The following is a 26,365-nucleotide window of genomic DNA, read 5'->3' on the forward strand; positions in this document are numbered from 1 at the left end:
TGGAGGCAGATCTTGTTGACCAAATCCAAGTCTCCATTCCGTGTGTGTGTGTGTGTGTGTCTTATAGACACATAGACTTTAAGGTCAGAAGGGACCATTATGATCATCTAGTCCGACCTCCTGCACAAAGCAGGCCACAGAATCTCACCCACTCACTCCTGTAACAAACTCCTGACCTATGTCTGAGTTATTGAAGTCCTCAAATTGTGGCTTAAAGACCTCAAGGTGCAGAAAATCAAGGTGCAGAGCAAGTGACACGTGTCCCACGCTATAGAGGAAGGCAAAAAACCTCCAGGGCCTCTGCCAATCTGCCCTGAAGGAAAATTCCTTCCTGACCCCAAATATGGCCATCAGCTAAACCCTGAGCATGTGGGCAAGACTCACCAGCCATCACCCAAGAAAGAATTGTCTGTAGTAACTCAGATCCCACCCCATCTAACATCCCATCACAAGCCATTGGGCATTTTACTGCTAATAGTCAAAGATCAATTAATTGCCAAAATTAGGCTATCCCATCATACCATCCCCTCCATAAACTTATCAAGCTTAGTCTTGAAGCCAGATATGTCTTTTGAGCCCACTACTCCCCTTGGAAGGCTCCTAAGAAGATCTGTTTTCCCCCAAAGACTTCAGCTAGCCGACTGCCTGGTGGACGGTGCCCTAAGAATCTTTGAGCATGGGTTGGATGAAAGAGAGAAACAAGTAACAATGAGTTTTCAGAGGTGTTTTGGTCTCAGCACTTCTAGTCATGGTGTGTTTTTTTGTTTTTTTGTTTTTTTTTTAAATTGGATATGTCCAGGTTGAGTGCCAGGGGCTTGTACAAAATATGCCAGCCAAGGGACCAGGTTAACCATGAGTATGTAGAATTTTCTTATACACCATTCATGATGCACCGTGATGACACCACCAAGTCAACGTCTATCCTTGAGAAGATAGAGAAGCAGCAGCAGTGTGTTTTTTTACAGGAAAAGGCCCCGAGTGCATCACTGTATCTTACTGCACATCATTAGCTGAAAGGGAGGGCAAAAGGACAGATTCTGTAGGCACAAAACAGCAACAAAAAGACCACAAATCACTTGGATTATTTTTGTATTTTGACAGTTCAACCTGCTAGCATATTGTACACTGATTTCCTTTCACACTACCGTGTTCCCAACAACAAAAGACACCTATACAATACAAAGGAATGAAGAAATATCAGTTGGTTTATTTAATTTTTCAGAGTTGTGGTTTGGAATATTGAGCAGCTGAGAAAAGCAAAGCATGTGTGTCCGGCTGAGTTCTGTGTAGCGCCTTTAAATGGTTACTTTCAGTGCAAACGAGACATCCCTTTCCTTTCCTCCCATCACTTGGTCTTCTGACAAGGTTACATATTTTCAGAATGAAAATAAGTAGGAGGGGAAAAAAGGGAAAACATTTAATTTTAGCACTTTTCCCCTACCACTCGACCTGGATCACAGTAATACATCACAGTAATCCCAGCCAATATAACATGAGACTGAAGGTGTTCCAGCCAGGTGTTCTAGTCCAGTTTTCTCTCATCTTTCTTTGTTTGGGGTTCATACACTTTAGGGAAGCCACCTTTCCCCCGGACCCCCGCTTAGTATGCTACTCTGGAATAAAATTCCAATAGCTGCATCAAAAAGAAAATCACTCAAGAGAAAGTTGGCCACTGCCACTCTTTCTCGACAACCCTAACTCAGTGTGCACCCACAAAGGTCTATATCACCCCAGCTACAGCTGCTGTGGCCACCGGCACTAGTGTATTGCTCATTCATAGAATAACTCTTGAAGAACAGTAGTAGCAAGGCTGCCATCCCTCATCTTCCTTCACTTTTTTCCAACAAACAAACTGGGAAAAGACCTAGTGTGGCACTAAGGAGTGTTTAAAAAAACCCGTTTAGGTGTTAACTGTGGAAGTTCACCACATAGTACAAGATCTGTACTCTTTCACAGGCAGCCCAACCAAAATATTCCCCCAGATAGGTGCAGGAAAGGACAGAGGAATTAAAAGTAGCTTAAAGACCAAAGGAAATTAAAAGTAAAGGCTCCTTCCTTCCTGTCTCGTCGAAGGAAGTAGACATAAATAACTGAGGAAAGCTGACTCTGTGGAAATCTAGGACCACAAGTCAAGGTAAAGAAGAAAACTGAGGTGTCACAGTCCAAAATTGGGGGCAGGAGTGGAGCTGGGACATGAAAACCAAGTCCTAGAGTTTGCATATGAAGAGTATTGCAGTGCTATAGTTGAACATGCTTTGAACATGGCTGAAATGTATTCATCGTCAACGTCTCATAGATGATTGTGCAATGAGAGCATATTAAGGACAGTACATAAGAGCTATGTACATTATACCACTTCTGCCATGGTCAGAAAAATCCCAGCTGAGTAGTTTGGATCATCCAAGGAGCTTCAGCTCCTTAGAACTCTATGCACGATATAAGTGAATGGCCTCTGTACAGAAAACCCCCCCTCACCTTTCTACAGAGTGCCTGTGGGAAAGCTCAACTCAGAAAGGCAAATGATATCCTTACCTGTATTCACTGGAGTAATGTAGGTAACTGCGTTAATATTCTTTGCCTATTTTGAACTGGCCAGCTGCTGTAGAAAGTCAGTTGTGGTAATGAGATATGTATTGCTACTAATTTTGGTTCTATCTCATGGTAAAAAAAGAATGCGGAGTGAATTCGAAACCAGTGGAGAAGTACTGGTAGGAAATCTAACCTCTGAACTGTCTTCAGTCTTTAACACCAAAGGGTTATTTTAAATGAAAGGTTAGAATGTAGGATACTGGCAATATTATTTGACCTATGTCTCCAAGGCCAGAATCCACAGCATGCTTCCATCGCCTGAAAGCATGTGTCACAGGAAGGATGTTCTTAAAACCAAAGTGCTGGTTGAGTCTTCACCATCCTGCTTTTGTAACTTCTTTTCCTCCTCCACCCAGCATCTAGATAGAGTGACCAGATGTCCTGATTTTATAGGGACAGTCCCAGTTTTTGAGCCTTTCTCTTATATAGGCACCTACCGGTATTACCCCTCACCCCATCCTGATTTTTCACACTTGCTGTCTGGTCACCCTACTCTAGGCCCAGGTGCTTCTCATGACATAGAATAGTGTCACAGAACAGAAAAGGGACTTAGGACCAGGTTCTCATCTGGTGTGAATCGGCGTAGCTGCGTTGACATCAGTAAAGCTGTGCCAGTTTACACCAGCTGAGAATCTAACCCTGAAAGTGAAGCAGAGAAATGGAAGCCAGCAGGAGTATCACTTGCAAAAATGGCTAGTGATTGTGTTTTTTTTCCAAAGGCCCTTGAGCATGTGGAAAACGTATGTGTTTCCTCATCACCCTGAAGTGGGAAGGATTACACAGGCACATGAAAGCTGTTTGCGTACAGGTGGAAGTATACACAATAAAAGGTTGGCGGGTGTCAGGGAAAATCCTTTACTTCTTGGGGACTGGAAGAGTAGCTCTGGGGAAAACTGCTGTTTTCTTCTGAGGGTGAAGTCAAGAAACCCAGACTGCTCCAGGCTCTGCTCCTGATTTTTATCACTTTGGGAAAGTCACTTGAACTCTCTGAGCCCAGTTGGCTACAGGCATAAGAAGGTCCACTCCATTAAAGGCAAGGGGATTGCCCTACCTGTGCCAGCAGTAAATGTGGCACTCTGTGCCTCAGTTTCCCTTTTGTAAGAGAGGCCTGGTACTACTTTTATCGAACAGGTATTGTAAGAGGTAACTCTTTGTAAACAACGACTATGTCCTCTGATCAAATGTAATGCTGTGTAAATACAAACACTTGGCCTGTGACTTCCTGCAAATATGCAGAACGTCTCTTTGGTGCTGCTGGTGGTGTTGTTACAGACAGACCTTATTCAGTCCGGACAGTGGTATCTCTTTGTTCATTTCCCTTTAGACAGAATGCCCATCTCTCAGGCATGGATGCACCAGGCAGGTTGCTACTGTTAGTCAATCTGCAGCGTACACAACATCCCATCCTCCTGATGTAGATGGGTTGGGGGAGAGGGATGCAGAGAGAAATCTCACATTATAGTTCAGAAGCTTTTTTTTTTCTCACTGCTCTCCTTTTATATATTCTCCTTCTTACATTTCTGTGTTTTCTTTCTCCTTCATGCTATGGCAGTGGTGCTCCATGCTGATGAGACAATACTTGGTGCAACCCCAGGCAGTCATTTTTCAGGTAATTTCTTAGGGTACCAAACACCCGACTCATGCTTTTTCAGGTATCAAGCTGGTTGGGTTTCCCCAATTATGCAGGGGTTCTTTGGTTGTACCTGGGTAGGTTGGGTATTTTCTTTCCCTGGCTATTCCTAGCCGAGAGACCATGGGGCTGTGTTGCAACTAGAAAAAAACAAAGAAGTAACATTCTTAGATTAATGATCAGTCCCCACGGCAGCCCAATTCTAGAATGTAACTAAGATTTTTGGCTACTAATTATGAATAATCAATGGTTAGGGTTAGTAGGGATGAATTTCTGATACAGTCACAAGATTCAGGAGGAGGAAGGATCTTCATTCTTGATGGTGAGAGGAAAAGCCCCTCCAAGAGCTGTTAGTTTAGCAAGCTTTGCCTTTTTTGGCTTCATGGTGGGATGTATGGCAGTGATGCGCTGTGTGCGCGAAAGAGGGAGCAGAAAAGATGATAAAAGGCCCACCCCATGTGACAAAGCCCTTGTTTTGTTCAGTGGTGGTTACATGCACGTCCAAGGCTCTAGTGTTCCAATACCAGCCCCAGCTGCAGAACACAGAAGCTAACCTTTTCTTTAGGGACTGACTTGGAACCATCAGTGTTATTAGGACTGCCTGCTCTTTCTGTGTGTCTCTTTGCCGTGCGTGTGTGTGATAAGCTTGGCGGGGAAGAGGATCCCCTGTTTTTACTTGTTTGTGAAGTGCTGGACCCACAATGCTTCTGTATGAAGTAATAATAATTATAATCAGCCCCAGAGCTTAATGCACCTGGGTTCTGCAAGGAATGAGGGGAATTTAAGTTTGGACTCTTTTGTTGGGTTTATAAAATAGAGGCTCTCTTTCTGCTCTGTACTCCAAATTCTTAGCTTCTATTGAGGCAAATGTTGGCTCCAGTTGTTTAACTGGCTTGTTAACATACCCTACAGCTCTGCAGCGTGAACTGCTTTTTCCAGGACTATTGTACTTTCCGTTTCCAAAGCCGTACGAACAGTGGTAAATGCCAATCTAAACCTGGCACGAGATGGGCGTTGTTCATTTCATCACAGCTGGCTTGGCCTGGTACCAGCACATGCTAGGCATGCGCATATGGAGCGTACTGCCAGGAAACGCAGGAACGCTGAGCACCATAGTGGGCACCATCAAGAGTGCTGCCATGTAGCCACAGTCTCCTAGCAGCTGCTGTTTTGGGGAAAACCCATACAGCAGTTAATGTTCTTCTCTCTTTGTTTGGGCACATTGCTTTCTGAGGGGACAAGTGGAAAAGCCATTGACCAGCAGGCAGCTGTGTTACTCATGATGTGATAAAGGACTATGCTTTTTCTGACTGAGGCTTTATCCATATTCCTCTTGCCTCGAGTACCAACAAACATGGGTAGATGTTGCTGGCAGATCTCTCAGTTCAGGGCCAGGGCCGGCTCTAGACCCCAGCGCGCCAAGCACGCGCTTGGGGCGGCGTCCCGCGGGAGGGCGGCAGGCGGCTCCAGTGGACCTCCCGCAGGCGTGCCTGCGGAGGGTCCGCTGGTCTCTCGGCTCCGGTGGAGCATCCGCAGGCGTGCCTGTGGGAGGTCCACCGGAGCCACGGGACCAGCGACCGCCAAAGCACCCCGTGCGGCGTGCCGCCCTGCTTGGGGCGGCGCAAATCCTAGAGCTGCCCCTGTTCAGGGCCTTTGTGCTGGCCAGGCCATAGCAACAGGACTGTAAAGTTGGCAGTCACAGCCCCAAAGGAATTTCCACAATGTAGGGGGCTCCCCAGTGGTGTCATGGCTCTGTATCATCCCGCAGCCCCTGGTGTAGGGTGAGCGTCAAGAGCATTCCCCTGGGAATGGGGGCATGGCTGGAACACCACTGCATTCTGGCTATTGCCAGCCGCTGAAAGAGCCCCTGGGGCCCCAGGCTAGGTGCAAGCTTGGACCGCGCTGAGGCTGCTCTAACCTGTAACAGGCTAGCCAGCCCCTGAACACGGAAGGCTAAAGCCTCCTTATTCTGCCATCCTGGGCTGAGTTAATGATGAATTTCCACCCACGTTTTCCTTAAAGGCAGTAGTAGCTTCAGTTGTTCCAACCTGCAGAAGGTGTCTCAAAACTCTGGCCAATGCAGCAACTTTGGTATATCCTATTTTGTAGGCTAAGATAGGCACCCCAGACCCATAGGGTTACAAGGCACCACAAGAGTCATCAAGAGTCCCTGCCAAGATGCAGGATTTGTTGGGTCTAAACCATCCAAGACAAATGGCTACAGCCTCCTTTGGAAAACCTCCAGTGAAGGAGCTTGCATGACCTCCCCGGGCAGTCCGTTCCATTGTCCTACTGTTCCATTGTCCTCCAGTTAGGAAGTTATCAATAAGCTTTCTATGCTGCGGTCAAAAAGAGCAACATTGGCACCAGGTGCATCTTTACAGACACGGTGTGAAGTAGTGGGGAAATACCTGCTGACTTTCCAAGGCTGTTTGAGTGAGGTAAACAGTGAGTTCTGTGCAAAAACTCTTAGCTACAGTAAAAGTTTGTAGTTATCGGTACTAATTCTTGTACAAAGTTTAAGGCTTCTGTTACTGGGAGTATAGAAAATGTCGTCTTGTTTGATAAGCCTTGTTTGCTGTTATGTTTTTGGGTAATTATAGTTAATGTGAGGTCTAATCCTGATATTTCTTGTTCCAAAACCAGTTACTAGAGGTTGTAGGTCCAATAAAGTGAAAGGAGAAGAAAGGTAAAGCGTATAAGCATTGTAGACAGTTCCCTGGCCTGTAAAACTTTCATTTTGCTGACAGTGAACATATCAGTTGCAAGTGCAGTGGCAATAGTAGTGGAAACCATGCTGCTAGCATAGAAATCTGTAGCATTATTGCTGAGAGTTGGCCAAATTTAGACAAGCTGTAACTGGGTCAGTAGAAGTGCATCCATTTATACTAGGTCTGAATTTGGCTCAATACGTTGGCACAGCTTGACGTTTTACATCAGGCAGCTTCAGACTATAACTCTTTTTACAAAGTGTTAATGGTGCTCGTTATACTCATTGCAGGGTTTGTCTGCACTACAGTCAGAGTTGTGATTGCAGCAGGAGTAGATCTATCAGAACCAACTTTAGCTGGCTTGGGTACCGCTAGCAGTGATGTCTTGGCAGCACAGACTTCAGCATGGGCTCGTTGTCCAAATACATACCCAGGATCCCGGATGGGCTTGTTCATCCCATACTGAAACCCGTGCTGCTATTGGTACCTAATCGTTAGATTAGAACTAGCTCAGGTATGTCTACACCTGCTGCAGTCACACCCGTGATTGCAGTGCAGACGTACCCGAAGTGCTATAGGTAAGCATTAAGCTGCATCAGTACTGTGCCTTTAAGTAAACTGTCATCAACATTATAATTAACTTCAGCTCTTTCTAGTGAAAGAAGGATTCTAACCACTGAACAGGGCAGATGTATGTACTCTACTGTAACAGCACGTATTAAATAAATGCTACTTTTTCGGAGGACATTTTGCGTGCTCTCTTCTCCTTTTCAGAATATGCTAAAGCACAACTTGACTTCAAGAAGTCAGGGTTTCCCTGTGCCAAACTGCTCACACAGTCCCATACTGCAGTGCTTATTACTCCAGCAAATTAGTTTTCAGAGGCACTGTACATCCTTACAAGACAACAACATGAGAAGATCGGCAGTGGTATTTAGGACCCTCTGAAGGATTAGGGGATGTGATAGGGTTTTAATAATCAAGGCTAGAGAAGATGAAGGCATGGATGCCGTGGAGTGGAAGTAGTGGCGTACGCAGCGCTGTTGAGGAAGTGTTGATGAGCAGATAGGCGCACCCACAGATGTGTCGAGACAAGGAGCGTTTCAGACTCAAGGGGGCGCAGAAGACTCTGAAAAATGAAGGAGACAGGACACGTGGGGTTATGCCTTAGTATTTTCACCTGGCTGAAAAATCTTGAACCCAGAGAGTATCACACAATTGATTCTCTGGCAAGATACCACGATGGTGACACCAGCAGTGGTAAACTTGGCAAAAAATATTTGGCACACCCGCCGGCAAGTGCTCTCTGGGGGCAGCCCGTCACCATGCCAGGTGACTCTGGCGCCTTGTGCAGCTTGCATCTGAAGCCTGCTCTTCAAGAGGAGCTTGAACCTGCCATTACTGGGTTATCAGTATGAATTCCTGCTAATTTTAATAACAACTGTGTTACAGAGACACAAATATAGACAAACCCTGATATTTATACCAAACCCTAAGCTGAGCTTTCTGTCTCAGACCATGCACTGAAACCATCTAATGGCTCACCAATAACTTTGACAAATTTTTGTATTTAGGAGCAATCATGTTTACACAAGATATTTTCTGCATTTCTCCTTACATTATTAACATTTTAAAAGGAATTTATAGAGTGCCTTGAAAATATATGAGGCCTATTTCACCACTGCATTACTCCAGTGTTGCAATGCGGTTACAGTGGCTTAAACTGCAGTAGTGCAGTGCTAAATCACCCCAGTTTTTAAGTTTATTTGTTACTACTACTTATTCTTCATCGAAATCATAACCCCCGATTGCTCTGCACAGAGTTATAATCTCACAAATACGGGAGCATGGCGTTGAGGGAAGATGAACTCAAAAAAGCAGATTCTAGTTTTATGTAAATGGCCCTGAAAATTACAGGAGGAGGGAACTGCAGATAAACGTTCTGCCACATACGCAGAATTCTTTCTAAATATAGGGCCAGATCCCCAGCTGCTGTGAACTGTCAGAGCTCCATTGGCTTTTAAAGGCATCAATGGCCGTTGTCAATCTTACTTCGGTGGAGCCGTCGGAGGCTCTGGCCCTAGATGTTTAAAGTTTCCCATATGAGATTGGTGGATCTTTAATATACCCAGGTGACACTCGATCTTATTTATTTTAAAATAAATTTGGCATTGGAAATGCTTTGGGAGATGTGGTTCCAAGGCTGACCGTGAGCCCCTGCTTGCAGAACTAGGTTTGCCTAAGTACTGTTTATTGCTTACAACTTGAAGGAACTACTGTGTTCTTCAGTGGGATGTGGTTGCAAAACATTTCTGCTTCCATCTTCTCTATAGGCATGTCTTTCTCTACAAGTGTGATTAGTGGAACGAGAACATTTTGATTGTGTTACCGTGAACTATTACTGATGTACCAGGCAAATGACTTACTGTCAACAGTTATAGTCACCAACTTTGGTCTACAAGATGCTGCCACACTGAAAGATTTTGTTACTTCACAATAATAATCTTGGATCCTTTTAGTAAAAAAACAAAACAAAACATTTTTTGTTCTACCAAAGCAGCAGAGACAAAGATAAGACACACGTAGCGTGGGTTAGTAATGACAGCTGTAGCAGCACACTTTAAATGTGCTTTGCCTTTCACATGGCTAATCTAATAGAACAAAAGGCTTAGGGGTTGTTTTTTTTTTGCATTTGTATGTAATTGTGTTATACTGCATGTATCAGAAAAAGGTTGTCGAATATCAAATATACTATTTCTGAGTTATCTCTTGCTTCCTTTTCCAGACGACAGAATATTCAGCCATGGCATCATTAGCTGGTGGATTAGATGATATGAAGGCCAATTTAACAAGCCCTACTTCCGCAGAATTAGGAGCTAGTGTTCCAGGACCACAATCCTACCCTATCGTGACAGGTAAGACATCTTGGGAGCCTGATATATGTTGAAAAAGAATGTGTTTGTTGGCCAACTGGGGGAAGAGCTGAATGGTATTTTGCTGCTCCTGGCAACTCACTGCCATTTATAAGAGAGACATAAACATAAGAAGTGCCACTATTCTTTTCAGAAAGTCTCAACATTGGTGTGAGTTCATAGCCATTCAAGCAGTTCCAGGCCCAGACGCCCAGCTGGTGTAAATCAGAGAAGCTTCCTTTAAGTTGGTCGATCGAGACCAGTTTGCACCAGTGGAGGCTCTGGCCCTCCAAATCTAAACCCCGAGTACCAACACGTCACAAAAAGCGAGGACTTGTCTCTGCTTTGGGTGTTGCAGGTTGTTTATCATGAAAGTGTTTGGCATTTGCGACTGGCCTGAATTTTGATGGTATTTCAGATTGGATTGAATTTCTGGTGCATCCGATCCCTCCAAATACAGATGCTTTGGACCCCTTCTGGAATTCCACTCTTGCTGTAGGGTTTGGCATTTAAAAGAAGCAAGTAGTGTTAAGTCAACTGTATTTGTGTAACAGTCATAGCCATTGAGCGGAGGTTAGGGACCAGTGGCCACTAGATTTTGATAACATTCGTCGGCTGAGTCAGCTACATCACTTGGGACTAGACTGCACAAAATGCAATAGAATCTCAAAATATTTCCCATAAGAATCACTCACGGCTTAGTACATGAGCCTCTAGAATTCAAGGGTGTATTTTACCTACCCTTAAACTTTTTATTTTGTTTTTTTCATGACACTTGGTGACAGTCCAAATTTCAGCCTCAGATTTTCCTCCATTTTGTCTACTGTGGAGTTTCATTTTGGCCCAGGCCCTCCAAGGATTTTAGGTACTAACTCCCATTGAAATCGGTGTGAATTAGGTGCCTAAATACCATTGAAGATCTGGGCCTTAGCTGCTGAGCAGAATGTTGTGACATTTTTAGGCTGCTGCCATCTTGTCTTGAAAGCACGGCAGTCGTTTGGAGTCTGTGAACAATTTTGAAAACACAAGTTAATGCAGAGTTACTTCTGCGCAATGTGGAATCAACCTTGGGAACTTATTGCCAAGAGCTTAGCAGGATTCAAATAAGATCATATAATTATATGGTTAATGAGGAAATCCACATTTCTAGTAAGTAGGATATACCTACAGTGACAAAGTTCCTCCTCTACCGTGGTGGGTCCTGCGCTTATTGATTTGCTCACCTCAGAGATCTTCCCCTCTGGTGGAACCCACAGTCTGGGTCAGTTCCTCCTGTGTCTGATCAGGAGTTGGGAGGTTTGGGGGGAGCCCGGGCCCACCCTCTACTCCAGGTTCCAGCCCATGGCCCTGTGGATCGCAGCTGTCTATAGTGCCTCCTGTAACAGCTGCATGACAGCTACAACTCCCTGGGCTACTTCCCCATGGCCCCCTCCAAACACCTTCTTTATCCTCACCACAGGACCTTCCTCCTGGTGTCTGATAACACTTGTACTCCTCAGTCCTCCAGCAGCTACACCCTCTCCCTCTCAGCTCCTTGCACCTCTTGCTCCCAGCTCCTCACACGTGTACCACAAACTGAAGTGAGCTCCTTTTTAAACCCAGGTGCCCTGATTAGTCTGCCTTGATTGATTCTAGCAGCTTCTTGATTGGCTGCAGGTGTTCTAATCAGCCTGTCTGCCTTAATTGTTTCCAGAAAGCTCGTGATTGTTCTGGAACCTTCCCCATTACCTTACCCAGGGAAAGGGGACCTACTTAACCTGGGGCTAATATATCTGCCTTCTATCACTCTCCTGTAGCCATCTGGCCTGACCCTGTCACATTATATATACACATATATATTGGCAGGAATATAAATCATCATGCTTCAGTACATAAGGCAAACACTGAGTGATGGGAGTTAGGAGCAGTGTTCCCTCTGGCCAGGTTGTTCCATAATTGCTCACTACCACAGCCTCTTATATCTTCCTTTGAAGCACCAGGTACAGGTCACTGCCAGAGACTGGAATTGCCATGGCAGATCAGACAAATCAAATTGCTTTTAGGATCTGATCCAATGCCCATTGAATTCAAGGGGAGTCATTCCATTGACTTTAATGGGCACTGGATCCAGTCCTGAGAGCACACTTCACTCATCATAACCAAGGTTGTTGAAGGGGAAAAAAGGCAGAACTTCCTAGAAGCTGTGAGAACAAATGTGTGGCATGTGTTGGTTAGACTGTTTGATGTAATATTGGGAGGTGCTCAATAGCATGGTGATGGGAGCGGTGTAAGCATCTCCATAGAACAGAATAGAAGTGCACTGTGCAAGTCTAATTTACCTGCAGGTGCTCAGCACCTCCATGCTAAGGTGATAGGTGCTAAAGGAGAATGTAAGAAGCAAGTTAGGAGGGCACGTGGTTGAAAAAAGAGAATGAGTAACAAGAAATTCTGTGAAGCTGAGATAATCAGAGATGTTGGGTGGATCACCAAGGAGCAATTAAGGAGAATAAGAACAATGCAGAGGGGGTAAACATTTCTCTGAATCAGTCTTCCCCAGAGAGGATGTTGAGTGAATATCTACCTACCCGAGCCCTACACTTTGCCAGTGGTAGGCTGAGGCACTATGAAAGACTACGGGCTTGTCTAGATGGGGAGTTAGTTGAGTGACAAGCTGGGGTGTTAATCTACAGCGCACTAGCATACCATGCCCCAAAAGTTCCCTAGTGCTCATTGGCCTACCCCTGTTTCAAACAGAGGAACCTGTAGTGCGCCGCTGTAACCGAGTCCATATGGAACAGTTAGTGCCCGGCTAGGGTGACCAAACAGCAAATGTGAAAAATTGGGATGGGGGTGGGGGGTAATAGGAGCCTATATAAGAAAAAGACCCAAAAATCGGGACTGTCCCTATAAAATTGGGACATCTGGTCACCCTATGCCCGGCATGCTAAGGCAGTGTAGATTTACACCCCAGCTTGCTAGGCAAAAATTAACAAAAGGAGAGACATTCTCCACCCCTCACAATTAACTTGTAGAACCTATTGCAACAAGTTTCAGAGTATCAGACTGGTAGCCGTGTTAGTCTGTATCAGCAGAAAGAACGAGGGGTACTTGTGGCACCGTAGAGACTGACAAATGTATTTGTTAAATAAATTTGTTAGCCTCCAAGGTGCCACAAGTACTCCTCGTTCTTACTGCAACAAGACCCCAGACACTAAGAATTTAGAAGGGTCCAAGGATTTCATCCAAACTGCTAAAGTCAATGGAAAGACTCCCATGTACTTGAATGGGCTCTGCCTCAGACTCCCCTAAAAGAGCAGCTCCTTATATGGGTAATCAGATCACCCACCAGATAGGATAAAAAATAACTGGGATATACTGTACTGGCCACTGTTGGAGATGGGATACTGGATTGGATGGACCCCTTGTCTGCTCTGGCAGGACACTTCCTGTGTCCCTGCATATTTTCCTATTATTGGGTACTTGTGGCACCGTAGAGACTGACAAATGTATTTGTTAAATAAATTTGTTAGCCTCCAAGGTGCCACAAGCCTCTCAGAAGCAGCCTTCTTCCTATTCCCACCTAGGCCTTTTGTGTAATGGGGGGATTGAAAAGCAAACCTTTCCCAGAGAGTGTTCTCTGTATGCCCTAGCATGAGCCCTATTCATAGGGCTGCCTCCCCTGAGAAACTGCAGTCTTGTAATTCTTACTCAGGCAAAACTCCTATTTACTCCAAGGAGAGTTTGCCCAAGTAAGGAATGTGTCCCCAGACCTGCAGTGCACCCAGAATGTCCAGACCTGCAATGCACAGGAGCAACCATTTCCTCCCCACAATCCTATAGTGATTACCTGGCCATTCTTTTTATGGGCTTATTTATTTACCTGTGACGGACTAGTCAGCAATATTTACTAAAATAGGGTCTGGGGACTCTAGAAAAGCCGCTACTTGTTTTGTTTTAAGCTAGAACCAACTGCGAGTTCTTATGCAAAGTTATAAGTAATTTTAAGAAGTTGAATCGATCTGTTGGTTTTATTTTTACGAAGTCTAGAAAAATTCTGTCACTGATCTTAGACGTGAGAGAGAACCATAACAACACGGGTGTTTCAGGAAGGGTGAGGTATATAATTCTTATCACACTGGAGTTTATTGTCTAATGTTTGGGTTTATAATGGTATTCACATTAGAGTTCCACTAATACGTGCAGTCTTTTTTTTTGGTACTTTTGATTTATCAGAAAAATCCATATGGCTAAAATATTTCATTTTTTTGGTAATATCACTATGTGTATTATGGTGTATCATGAAGCCTCAGACAAGATCAGGGCCCGCTGTGATAAGTGCTGTACATACATATAGAAAAAGACAGTCCCAATACTTTACAATATAAATAGACACGACAGACAAAAGCTGGGAGGGAGACAGTATTATCACCCCTATGTTATAGATGGGGAACTGACTCATGGAGGAAGAAGTCTCTAGCACAACTAGGAATTAAACCCAGATCACCTGAGTCCTAGACTAGTACCTGAATCACAAACCACCATTCTTTGGACAATCAATAATAATAATATTGGTTCAGATTAAGTAAGAACCAAGCTGAATTCCAGCCTCTCCTGAGGTTCAAAGACGTCTGGCTAACTTTTAATTCTTGATAGTGCAGAAGCATGCAAAAACTTTCTGGTTCTGGGTGAAATAAGGAGAGTATCTGTCTTGTGGTGTTTCCTGCCTAACCGAAAGCAAGGTCCTACAGTACTGAAAATCTTACAAGAAGGCTTGGCCTTCGAAGACTTCCAGCTCGGTTTTGCAGACCTAAGATTTTAAGGTAGTTTAGATAAAGGTCAGCAAAAACCTTGGTGTTTAAGTGTTTCAAACCACTGTACTTTTGAAGTCTGGTCTTTGCTGCTTTTAGATGGTGTTCCAACATATGTTACTATATAATAAACATGCTTGTTATAATAACTTGGTTGTTGGGAGACCCAAGGGCAGTTTTATATTTAAAAAACTGACAAGTGAATTGTAAACTCCAGCAGAAATCTTTGATTCAAATCATCATTTTTATAGGGAATCTTTCTGTTTTGTGTGAAGCAGACCAATGAATACTGAGTGGCCCATGTTTCAGCATACAGAAGGCCATTAATGTGCAGGGTGCTTAAAAAGCCCCATATTCCAGGATGAAGATCTTGAAATATATACTCATGAGAGTTTGAGAAATAGGTTTTATTCTGGCCAAGAAAACTAATCTGGTTCTTTTGATAGGCTGAGATCTGCAGTTCAAGCTTCAGCAGTTTTTATGAAAAAGTCCAGGGCCATTGCTGGGCTTCTATTTGCAAACTGACCGACGTCTAGTTCATATTGTGAGTCTTTAAGCCATCTCATAAAGCGGTTTAATGGAAAATAGGCTGAGAACTAAGGGGATAAGTGAATTATGATCACAGTTTTTCATTGTTCTTATTCCAAGACCATGTTTTGGACAGCAAAGCAACACTGAGAAATGAGATGTGAAAGATCCTCTGTGTAATTGTTGATGTGCAGTGTGAGGTTCACGTTTCCGAGCAGACTGGTAGATCAAATTGGCAGTGATATCATTTGAATAAAAAGCACTGCTTAAACATTGGCATTCATACCAGCACATGCCTTTAAAAATAGGCCTAAGTTATGGCGAAAGGAATTGTTGATGACCGTTCTCAGCGTTGTTTCATCCACAGACTCCCTTGTGTTATGGACCGCTGGCTAACCATCTGATTAGCGAACCACCTGATTTCTCTCCATCGTTTTTATGCCACATTAAATATTAAGTTAAAAAAATTCCCTCTCTTACTGCTTGCTGCCATGGTTCATAAGCACGCTCTCCATTTGCAAGCCAATGACATGTGCCTAGCCCATTACTGCTGTAGTCAGCAGTTTCAGAGCAGCTTTTGATTGTTACTAATTACCTGCAGATGCATTTTCTCCGCTCCAGCTTGCTGACTTCAGCTTGGTCGCTATCACTTTGAGAGGACAAAGTGGCGCTGAAATTGACACCTCCTCTCGGCTCTCCAATACAGCATAGAGGACAGATTGACAAATCCACAGGCAGTCCTGACTGCAGCTGGTTGGAGAGTCAGTTTGCATTAGCAGTGCCCAGAAGTGACTGGATTCAACTGTCGACTGGCCTAGCAAAGGAGTCAAATAAGAACATTTCATTTTAGTGGGAGCAGACACAAACTCTATCATTCAGTTAAAAGAGGACGCTTAAAGCAAAGCATCCAAGGCAGATTACGGTTTTGTTTTCTCAGCAGAACAGAGGAACCTTGTCATTTACCTCCCCAGAACATTCAGGACCTTAGCTTCCCTTCCAGGTTGCGGCAAAAGGTAGCGCTAGAAACGTTGGACTTAGGTTTTCTCTCTATGTAGCATAATAGCGGTACTGGAACACTGGCTGCTTTTGGCCTGATAACCTGTGTAGTCACTGACCCCTGTGCAGAGTCGGAAAAAAATTCTACCCGATCAGAATGGGAGCATTGTATATGCACTTTGCGTGGGTGTATCCAACTGCAGGAGGAGCGAGGCAGAAGAGAATCCTATGCTAGAATCCTCCGAGTGGTGTAGTCAGCTTAGAAGGGAGCGTCCCCACAAAGCTCCATGTGTCCACCTTCCTGATGGCAAGGGAGAGAGCAAAAAGAACAAAGCGAGGAGCACAGTCCCCTTGAAAATCCTGATGACAGCACACAAAGGGCAGGGGAGGAGGGAATCACTGAATGGCAGTCACGTTAAATGATCTGCTGTGGGCTTGTAGTGAGGGACTTGGGCCACCAAACCTAATTCATTCAGGGCTTTTGTCTACATTGAATGTAGAGAATGCAAGGAAAATGCACCTGGCTAAGAACACTACTCCAGTTGAGTACACTACTCAACTCTGTGTTTCTTTATGTAGATGTATCTGATACCCTTAGTCTAGTATATTATACCAAGTAGCTATTTCTCCATAGAGCCAAGCGTACAAAGCTAATACAAATAACCAGGGGCGGCTCTAGAAATCACGCTGCCCCAAGCAGCGCGGTGCGCTGCGCCGCCCTTCCCCGGTCCTGCGGCGGGTCCCCTCTTCCCGCGGCTCCGGTGGACCTCCCGCAGGCATGCCTGCGGCAGGTCGACCGGAGCCCGGGACGAGTGGACCTGCCGCAGGCATGACTGCGGCGGGTGCCGTGGTCCCGCGGCTCCTGTTGACCTGCCGCAGTCATGCCTGCGGGAGGTCCAGCCGAGCCGCGGGACAAGCGCCCCCTCCGCAGTCATGCCTGCGGCAGGTCCACTCGTCCCGGGGCTCCGGTGGAGCTCCCGCAGGCATGACTGCGGCAGGTCCGCCGGCCCAGCCTCCCGCCCTCCCCGGCGGCAGAGGACGCCCCCTACATTTTGCCGCCCTAGGCACCAGCTTGTTTTGCTGGTGCCTAGAGCCGCCCCTGCAAATAACATACATATTTCTCACAATTGATATGCCATATATGTTGCCAGGTTTATATTAATATGAAGTGAACGTGGCAAAATGAAAGGAAACACATGTAATGCAAAAGACCTGTTTTTATCCTGGGAGCCATGACGAAAGACTGTAGTTACCTGATCCCTCGCCAGACTGTTTTGTTCCTCCAGCAATGCCTCAATTTATTCGGTAGCTTTGTCTCATTAATCTCTAGCCTACTTCATGTCTTATTCATCCTGACAGGCAGTGGCTGCTGTTTATGTGCCAGTGGTTTGCCAAAGCTTTGGTTGCATTTCAATGCTTGTTTATCATTTCTAATGCTGCGAGCAATATGGTAGGCAGGTAGCAGGCCTGGAGAGCTTTCCAAACATCGAACCCGATGGAAAGTGCTTAAAACAGACAATGATGCCGAAAACAACCCCCAGGCTGATCTCATGCCACTTGCATTTTTAAATCATTACAGATTAGACTAGGTCTCCCCTACATAGGCAACTGTCCTAAGATCTACAGGGAGTCTGTGGCAGAACCAGGAATCAAACACAGGTCTCCTGCAACCCAGTCCTGGGCCTTAGCCATGGTTAACTTTCTAGGCATGCTGTAAAGTTAGGCTTTTTCCTCAAGCCTCTGGATAGGCTGATGCTTGGGTGATGCACTGGTCTAGTTGATGGGTATTTTTATGATCAGAGCTAGCTTTTGTGGTGTTTGGAAGGGGAATCAATCGAGTGTGAGCCATGGTTGTGTTTGAAGGGTTGTAAAGCTCCCGGAGCCCAGGATGAGTGCACAAGGGTGTCAAACCTGAGCTAACCGGTCCCACTCCTATTGACTTTAAAGGGAGCAAAGTTAGGCCACTATTGAGTGGTTTTTGAAAACCTCACCCTAAGTAACCAAATAAAATATTGTAAAGAATGTACTAATAAAAGCACCATTCTGGGATACATGCTAAATATTAGTATATTCTTGTTTGTTCCTTTAGGACATAAATCACTCAGTGTCTTGTGTGATCTGAGAAGTTCTTGATCCAAAGAGGATTTATTTTAGCCATGTTTCCTGGGAGGGAGAGGGGAAGGTACATGGTGTGCTTCACCCCCCTCCACAATGGTATTTATCCAAAAACAATACCTGGGGACAGATCTGCTGTGGATGTAAATGGCCATAGCTCCATTGAAATCCATGGAGCTAGGAGTGTGTACACCTGACAAGCACTGTAAGTGCTGGAATGTAGAGTATACAGGTGAGGTCACCTTGGTATCCGTTGTTTTACTAGTTCCATCTCCTGTTGATGTCTATGTGATTGGCCATGCCTTAGAAATCCTAAAGGATGAAATAAAACTTCCCAGTTGGGGGTTTTCCCCTTGAAGCTTTTAAAATCTTCCTTTTCTAACCTCCTACCAGAAGATAACATGTTTTACATCTGCCCCTAGGAATAAAAACACCTCTGAGTTAGGATCTCAAAAGGCTCCTATCACAGTTACTATCACAAAACATCTTCTGGGAATGTGTGTTAGGAGGAAAGGGAAATGCATAAGAGATCTTTAACTAAACCCACCTTTTCTCCCATTTGTCTGTCGTAGATATTTCCATGATCTTAGGATCTGGCTCATTCATAATTATTGGTTTTAAATATATATATTTTAAATATAAATTAGAGAAATATAAATGTCTCATGTTTATAAGGAGCTGAGGCATTGCGGTACTGGATGAAGTATACCTAAGTAGACCAAATAAGTAATTGACATGAAATAGGGTATGCAATTGTCATGGAATAAACTCTTACATAGAGTTGCTAGGGTAAATACTGCCTTGCTTTCTTCTGGCTTGAATGACTCTGCAGACAGGCTTCCCTCATATCATAACAGAATCACTGCCTTTTTTTATTTTTTTTTGTAAGTTTTACCTTTTCTTTATTCTGGTCATGCTGAAAACAGAAAAAGTTTAACCAACTGATAGAGTGCAGCTCTCTTCAACTCTTATATAGCCTCTGGGATTGATGCCAAGGTAGCTAAGAATGGGCTATTTATCTTTTAGGTAGAGCACCTTATCTGACCTGCTTTTTATGACCCCTTTTTTGATGATGATCTGAGACAGCTACATTACTTTTCATGTCAAATTGAAAATATAACGTGAAAATAAAAATACTAAAATAAAATAAATTAAAAACTCACATTTATTTTTGAATAATACCTAGAAAAAAAGGACTTTTCAGCCATCCTTTCACACTCAAATTCCCAGTGAAGTCAATGCGTGGATTAGGTGTACAAAAAATGTAGGCACGGGGTCCTAATTTCATAAATGTCGAGTGCAAAAGTGGAACAGACCAAATAGTGCTGGGAAAATTATTGTGGAACCTGCAATATCTGATCACTGAGGAAAATACCCATTGGTTTTAGTCGTATACTTTTATTTAAAGAATTGTTAAATATTTTTATCTAGTTGGTTCTGAAGGTCATTTTTTTTCATAGTTGTTAATTTCAGGTCAAACCCTGGTCTCATAGAGAACAATGAAGAGTTGCCATTGACTTCATTTGCAACCAAGATTTAGCCCATAAAGAACATTTACAGATGCTTGAATTTTTGAAAGCATTTAGAGAGGAAGGATGGTCGTGTGGTTAAGGTACTCGCTGTGCCTCATAAAATCTGGCTTCAGGTCCTGGCTCTGCCACTAGCTTCTGGTGTGACCTTAAACAAGCCTGGTGTGCCTTCATTCCCAGTCTGAAAATTGGGCTAACACTTGCTTCGTGTGTCTTGTCTAAGAGTGCAAGATCTGTGGGGTAGGGAATTGCTTGCTATTTGTTTGTAGTCCCTTCTGTACTAATAATTAGAGGGGGTTCGAAAACGGATTTTCTATCCCCTGAAAAATGCCAAGGTTTTGAAAATAATTTAAAAAAAAATCATCCTCAATTGGGACAAAATCCGAAACTTCAACATTTTTTTCTGAAACTAAAATTCCAAACAAATTTTTATTTTGGGTCAATTGAAACATTTCATTTTCATAAATTCAAAACATTTCATCTTGATTTTGACCATTTTTAATTTATAAAGTAAATTAAATTTCAAAATAAAAAGTTGTTCCAAAATGAAAAATTGAAACTTTTCATTCCAAAAATGTCAAAATGGGACATTTGAAAATTTGTTTTTCTCCAATTTTTTTCTAAACAAAATTTCACATATCTCAATAAGGTTTTGCAAAGCATTTCAGTGTAGCCAAAACAGTATTGACGGTAGCTTGGATTGTTAAAAGCATTTCGAACAAGTGGAACAAATCAGGGCACATCATTGGAAGTCTGACTATTGATGTTATCAGAAGAGTTTTGACAAACATTTTTTGACCAGCTCTAATAGTAATAGCAACAAGCCTTGCTATAACTATTTCTATATGGAAATTGTGAGTAGTGCCTGAACATTATCACCCGATAATGTTGCAGTGCAAATTGGTGATAGGAGATGCCTACTCCAAGAACAACAAAATGCCAGATTTACAGCTCACTCTCTATACTTAACAGATAAATGTGCAGATGCCTTTTTCAGTAACCTGTTTGTCCCTCTGAATAGGGCCTGTCATGTTGTGAAAAAACTCCCATCAGCTCCCTTGGAAAGGCAGCCGGTCTCAAAAACGTGTCATTTTTTAATGATGGCCCAGAGTTTAGCTGAAACATGGTTGACTTTTTCCATTTTTTTGTGAATTTTTGTCCTTCCATTCAAAAAGAACTAGTGTGTCTGAGAAGGGACAGATCTTATCACCCTGGCCCGCACACGGCGTAAGACTGTGTTGAAGAACTAACTGGTTCTGGTTCTTTTCAACACAGACATCCTGATCCTATTGGGAGTTTTATCATTGATTTAAACAGTGGTAAAAATGTCTCAGTGTAAAGTATCCATATTAATAATTTGCATTTATGTAGCATCTTTGCTCATTATCTTGAGAAACGTAGGGCTTGCTTTTCACGCTTATCTCCATTGACTTCAGTTGGAGATCAGGCATAAATAGTGAAATCCTGGCCCAACTGAAATCCATGGAAATACTTTGAGTCCAGGATCCACCTGAGGTGTCTCAACTTGGGCACCCAAAATTAGTGGATATTTTTGACTATTTGGAGGCCTGAGAGATTTACCCAAAGTCAGACACAGACGACCAGCGGCAGATCCTTGATTAGACTTCAGCACTCCAGATCCCCAATGATGTTCTACTGGACTGCTCCGTTGTTACTTCAATACAGTGTAGTCAAATCTCCTCCCAAATGGCATTTTATGATTCCAGAGATATAATGTAAGTTTGTCTTAGACTTCCAGACTGCAAATAAAAATAACCAAAAGGGAAAAAACTCCAGTTAATAGAGACATTATCTGAATTCATCAGAGGGGTAGCCGTGTTAGTCTGGATCTGTAAAAGCAGCAAAGAGTCTTATGGCACCTTATAGACTAACAGACTTTTGGGAGCATGAGCTTTCGTGGGTGAATACCCACTTCGTCGGATGCATGTATGCGTCACATGCATCCGACGAAGTGGGTATTCACCCACGAAAGCTCATGCTCCCAAAAGTCTGTTAGTCTATAAGGTGCCACAAGACTCTTTGCTGCTATTATCTGAATTGTTCTTTTGAGGAGCATGACTAACAATACATCTGAAAGTTCTAGAGATTCAACTGACATGAAACTTCTAAGTAGGCAGAATGATGCATTAGAACCTTGTATGGCTCCAATTGTCATAATGTTGGAGCATCTCAGTCTTTAATGCCTTTATCCTCACAATGCCCCTGTGAGGTAGGGCAGTGCTTTGATCCCCTTGTACAGAGGGGATAGTAGCACAGAGGGGTTAAGGGCCAGATTTTCAAAGGTATTTAGGTGCTAAGTGCCTACCTCAAATTGAAATCAATGAGTTAAGTGCCTATGTGATCTTCAGGTGCCTAAATCCCTTTAAAAATCTGGCCCTACATGACTTTCCCTGGGCTCACTCAATACGTATCTGGCAAAACAGGACTTTGTCTTTTCCAACTCCAGCCCTACCACTGCACCGTCCTTCCCCTAAATCCTTTTCATAGAGGATGGTTAGTAGCTCAGTACCTAGGATGGGTGATCTGGAAAAAGGGGTGAGCTGTGAGGAGGAAAAATCGGTGAATAATGCCACATTATTTAATTAATCAAGACTGGAAGGAGTTCCAGAAGGACCGAACTCAGCTACGGAGGATGGGCAACAGGACAGCAGATGAAATTAAGCATAGTCATGTCCAAGTTGGAAGACACCATTTGAACAGCTCATACATGCGCATAGGTTCTAAATTAACTAAATTGAGGGGAAAGGCCTAGGCTTTATTGTTTACACTGAACTGTCCCCATCTGCTCAATGTGAAGCGTTGGTCAAACTGCAAACAAAATGTTAGGGATGGAGAATAATACTAACAACATGAGAATTCCATTTGTGCACTGAGGGCGCATCCGCACCTCAGACACTGTATTCTGTTCTAATCGCACCACCTTCAAAAGGCTGTGTCAGAAAAAAGAAAGGTCTAGGGAAGGGCAATGAAAATTATGACACAGGCTTCCTTAGCAGGAGATATTAAAAGGATTAGGACTGGTAGTAAGCCTTGACATGGTAGAACTGCAGATAAGGTATGGCGATAGGTCCTCGGGCAGACCTGTCATTATACTAAAATGAGGTTCACCCAAGGACGTGAACTAAAATGACCCCCCTTTTTTTTTTACTCAATGTACAATTAACGTGTGGAACTCACCGCCACAAGATGTCTTTGAGGCAAAGAATTTACCAGTTTTTTAAAAATAGGATTAATTTATCTGAATAATAAGTTACATTAGGTAGGATAAAAATGTGTATGGAATAGAAACCCTGAAGCTTCAGGATCTACGACAAACTGCTACCAACCTTGGGTTAGGAATAAACTTTCCCATATTTATGCTATTATTGCATAAATGTCCATTCAGAGTAACTTGCACTCACCATCAATAGAGAGAGTATACTTTTTCTGTTTTGTTCAGGTTCTTATTTTGTGCCCAACATCATGGTATCGGGGCACCTTACATTATGGCATTAAGCAATTTAAGAGGTATCAGTCATGTGTTTCTTCATCTTCCTGGTTTCTGGAATTGCACATGGATTTTTTAAAATGTATACTGTGTAATGTGTTTACATCAGTGATGGCAGGAAAAAGTTTGCCTTGCACCTGATGAGAAAATAGTTCTTGGATCCTGGGGGAGTTTGTTCCACAGTCTGGGATGAACCCCTGAAAAAGCCCTGTCTCCTTTACCATTGCTGGAGACTGCTCCATTGTGCCAGGGAAGCGCACTCCTCTTATTTGCTCTTTGGTCAGATATTGAGTGAGACTTTGTCAGACTTGGTGAGTAGGGCTGTTATATGGGCCCCTCTGTGCCCACTGTGTAGAAATGTCAGTTACTGACAACTCTCTTCTTGAGAGCTTGGCTCTGCAGCCCAAGCTGTAAAGACTCCTGCTTTTAGCTCTGCAAGTCACTGGCTCAGTCCCTGGTGTGGGCTTCCATGGTGGCTGTCACACTTACTGGTGTGTCTCGCTGGCACACTAGAAGGTCGGGAGGTTGGCTTCAATCTGGCAGGAGCGGGAGAGCAGTAGACAGACCTGCTGCTAGTGAATAGGTTTGATTTTTACAGGGCCACGAGAGGCTGTGATGTTTTGGGAAGTGAGACTCCTTTGTGGAGGTTCCCTCCAGCTGACAGGTTATGTCATCCCTGGTGCACTGGGAGGGCTGCTCCTGCTAGACGTACTTTCAGTAATGTTTACATGGGGATGAAAGGTTAGACGAGATTTTACGGAGGCATGTCACAGCCTCTCATGCTCTCCACGAGAGTCAATGTAGTCAGGAACAGCTTCAGCAGTTCGTTTCCCTCTCTGATTCCAGGCAGGCGCCTTTCTCCCCGGCTTTCAGGAACCAGGCACCAAGGGGCACCAAAGCTATATAGAAAACTGGGAAATTAGCTAACAAACACTATGTTTAGTGGCACTTGTGTTACGACAGGGCACATCCACGAAAAACCTTAAAAGTAAGGAAGTCAGAGGTTGAGGAGAAATCCCAAGACGGTGGAACATACAAGTCTATGTTTACCCATCAATTAAACACCCATGGCTGGCCTGCGTCAGCTGACTTGGGCTCGCTGCTGATGTTTAATTGCAGTGTAGACACACCCATATTGCCTACAGCCCTGTGGATAACACACTCCGGAGCTCCGTAAGTCCTTCGCTTCCATCTCCAGTAGATATTCAGCTTTCTCAAACTCGCATTCTACTGCAAAACCCAATCAGTGACCTCCGCAGCACTAGGGCAAAATCACTTCCCCAGCTCATGGCATGTGTCACAGTCAGATGTGCTGATCTGCTGATACCAAAATACATGAGATCGCTGGGGGAACAGAAGGAGTAGCACAGTATCCAAATCCTGCACAGGTGGGCAAGAGGAGAAAAGGTCCCACCACTTGTGTATTCACTCTCGGGTTTAGGTACCTAACTCCACACATGCCTGGGCCCAATCTTGTCTGTTAATATTAGCATTGCTATTGGTATTTAACAAGCACTGGAATTGGTGGCCATATCAGAGGAAGCATAATTCAGTGGTTCAAATGCTAGCCTGGAACTCAGAGACGGGCTGATTTCCTAGCTCTGCTACAGACTGACCTGTTGACCTTGGGCAAGTCACTTAGCTGCTCTGTGCCTTGGTTCCTCATCTGTACAAGAAGAATAGACCCCCCCCCCACCACTTCGCACTGTGTTTTCAGGCTAAATGTTAAAGACTGAGAGGTGCTTGAATAGGATTATTATGTGGGTCATATGTGCCTTTGACACAAGGAGTAGGGTAAGACTAGCAAAATGAGATTGTTTCCCCCCCCACTTTTGAACTCCAGAGGGACTTCGGTCTGGTCTAGATTGTTCACACGCTATCCTGTAGTTTTAATGACCCAGCTGGCTCTTGGTAATTCTGTCGGACATATGGACGGTGAAGCCTGCATTTGTCCCGTGTGTGCAGTGTTGCATCTAAGCTGCGGCTCTCCCAGGTATTCCTATGTCCAGTTTATTACCATTATTGCTTGTATTCCTCTAGCCCCATGTGGCCTAACTCTGATCACGGCCTCCAGGTGTAAGCAACGTGCAAACCCATAGTAAGAGATGGTCCCTGGCACAAAGAGCGTAAGGGAGTTAATTTTACAGAAGGGGAACCATGGCATCAAGAGATTAACACACAGGTGAAGCATGAGTGCGGTCCAGAGCCTTAGCCTCGAGACTAGTTGGGAAGAGAGAGATTTTTCTACCTGCCCCAAATCTTGCTTTCCGAAGAGAACAGATTATCAGGACTGCTGCCATTCTGTTAGTACTGCTTGGCGGTGATGCTCGTAACTATGGTTAGCCCTGCCAATGCAGATTCACTGGTACTGAAGTGTGATTTTTTAATTTTTTTTTTTGCAAATATATTCTTTAATTCAGTGGGGTTTTTTTCTGAAAAGCGCCTGCCACCCAGGCTTCGTAGTAGGCCCGGGAAGCAGTGGGGTGGCTCTGTACATCATTTGTGAGTACCAGGCGGAGCGTCTTTCTCAGCACTGACCTGCTACAATTCACCAAGGCTTTCCCCGTGTTACACCCAGTCTCTTGGCTGGCGTTTGTATCTCATGGATCCTTGCTTTGCTGCTCCCTGAAATGCACCTGCAAGCTGGATATCAGTCTGCACAGCAAGCTTACTTGTATCATGAAAAGGAGGTGACACCGTGTTGTATGGTTAGGTGACCTCATGACAGGTTGCCAGAGATGTCCTGTACCTGCTGATACTGGGGGGTGCAGAGTGAGGGCAGTGGCTTCAGCAGATGTTACTGGGCATGCTCAGTACGTGTGAGTATGCTCACTATAAGCCCAGCAGCAAATCGGGGACGGGGGGGCTCCCACGTGTTGCATTCTGATGATCTCCTCTCTCATTCGGTAGTGTTTAGCCCAGCACCTTCGTGCTTTCCCCGTACTGCCTCTGCCGCTTGGGTGGAGTTCCCCGCAAACATCCACAAAGCTGCCTCGTGACCTGCCTACAGGTCCCTCCCCAAAACGCTCCCTTGTTGTGATGCCTACCAGAGACTCGACA

The 26,365-nt window shown here is 44.1% G+C and overlaps 1 protein-coding gene across 2 annotated transcripts in view; it reads left to right on the forward strand.

Moving 5' to 3' along the window:
• PAX5 (paired box 5) overlaps window positions 1-26,365 on the forward strand; it is a 216,960-nt gene that overhangs the window by 98,204 nt on the left and 92,391 nt on the right. The window contains exons 7-8 of one of the 2 annotated variants that reach the window (XM_045021445.1): window positions 4,142-4,198; window positions 9,716-9,845. In XM_045021445.1, coding sequence (XP_044877380.1) covers window positions 4,142-4,198; window positions 9,716-9,845 — 187 coding nt within the window. The remainder of the gene's footprint in view (window positions 1-4,141; window positions 4,199-9,715; window positions 9,846-26,365) is intronic. The other variant, XM_045021446.1, reaches the window with a different exon arrangement.

Source organism: Mauremys mutica, chromosome 6 (assembly GCF_020497125.1).
Source record: "Mauremys mutica isolate MM-2020 ecotype Southern chromosome 6, ASM2049712v1, whole genome shotgun sequence".
NCBI classification, from domain to species: domain Eukaryota; kingdom Metazoa; phylum Chordata; order Testudines; family Geoemydidae; genus Mauremys; species Mauremys mutica.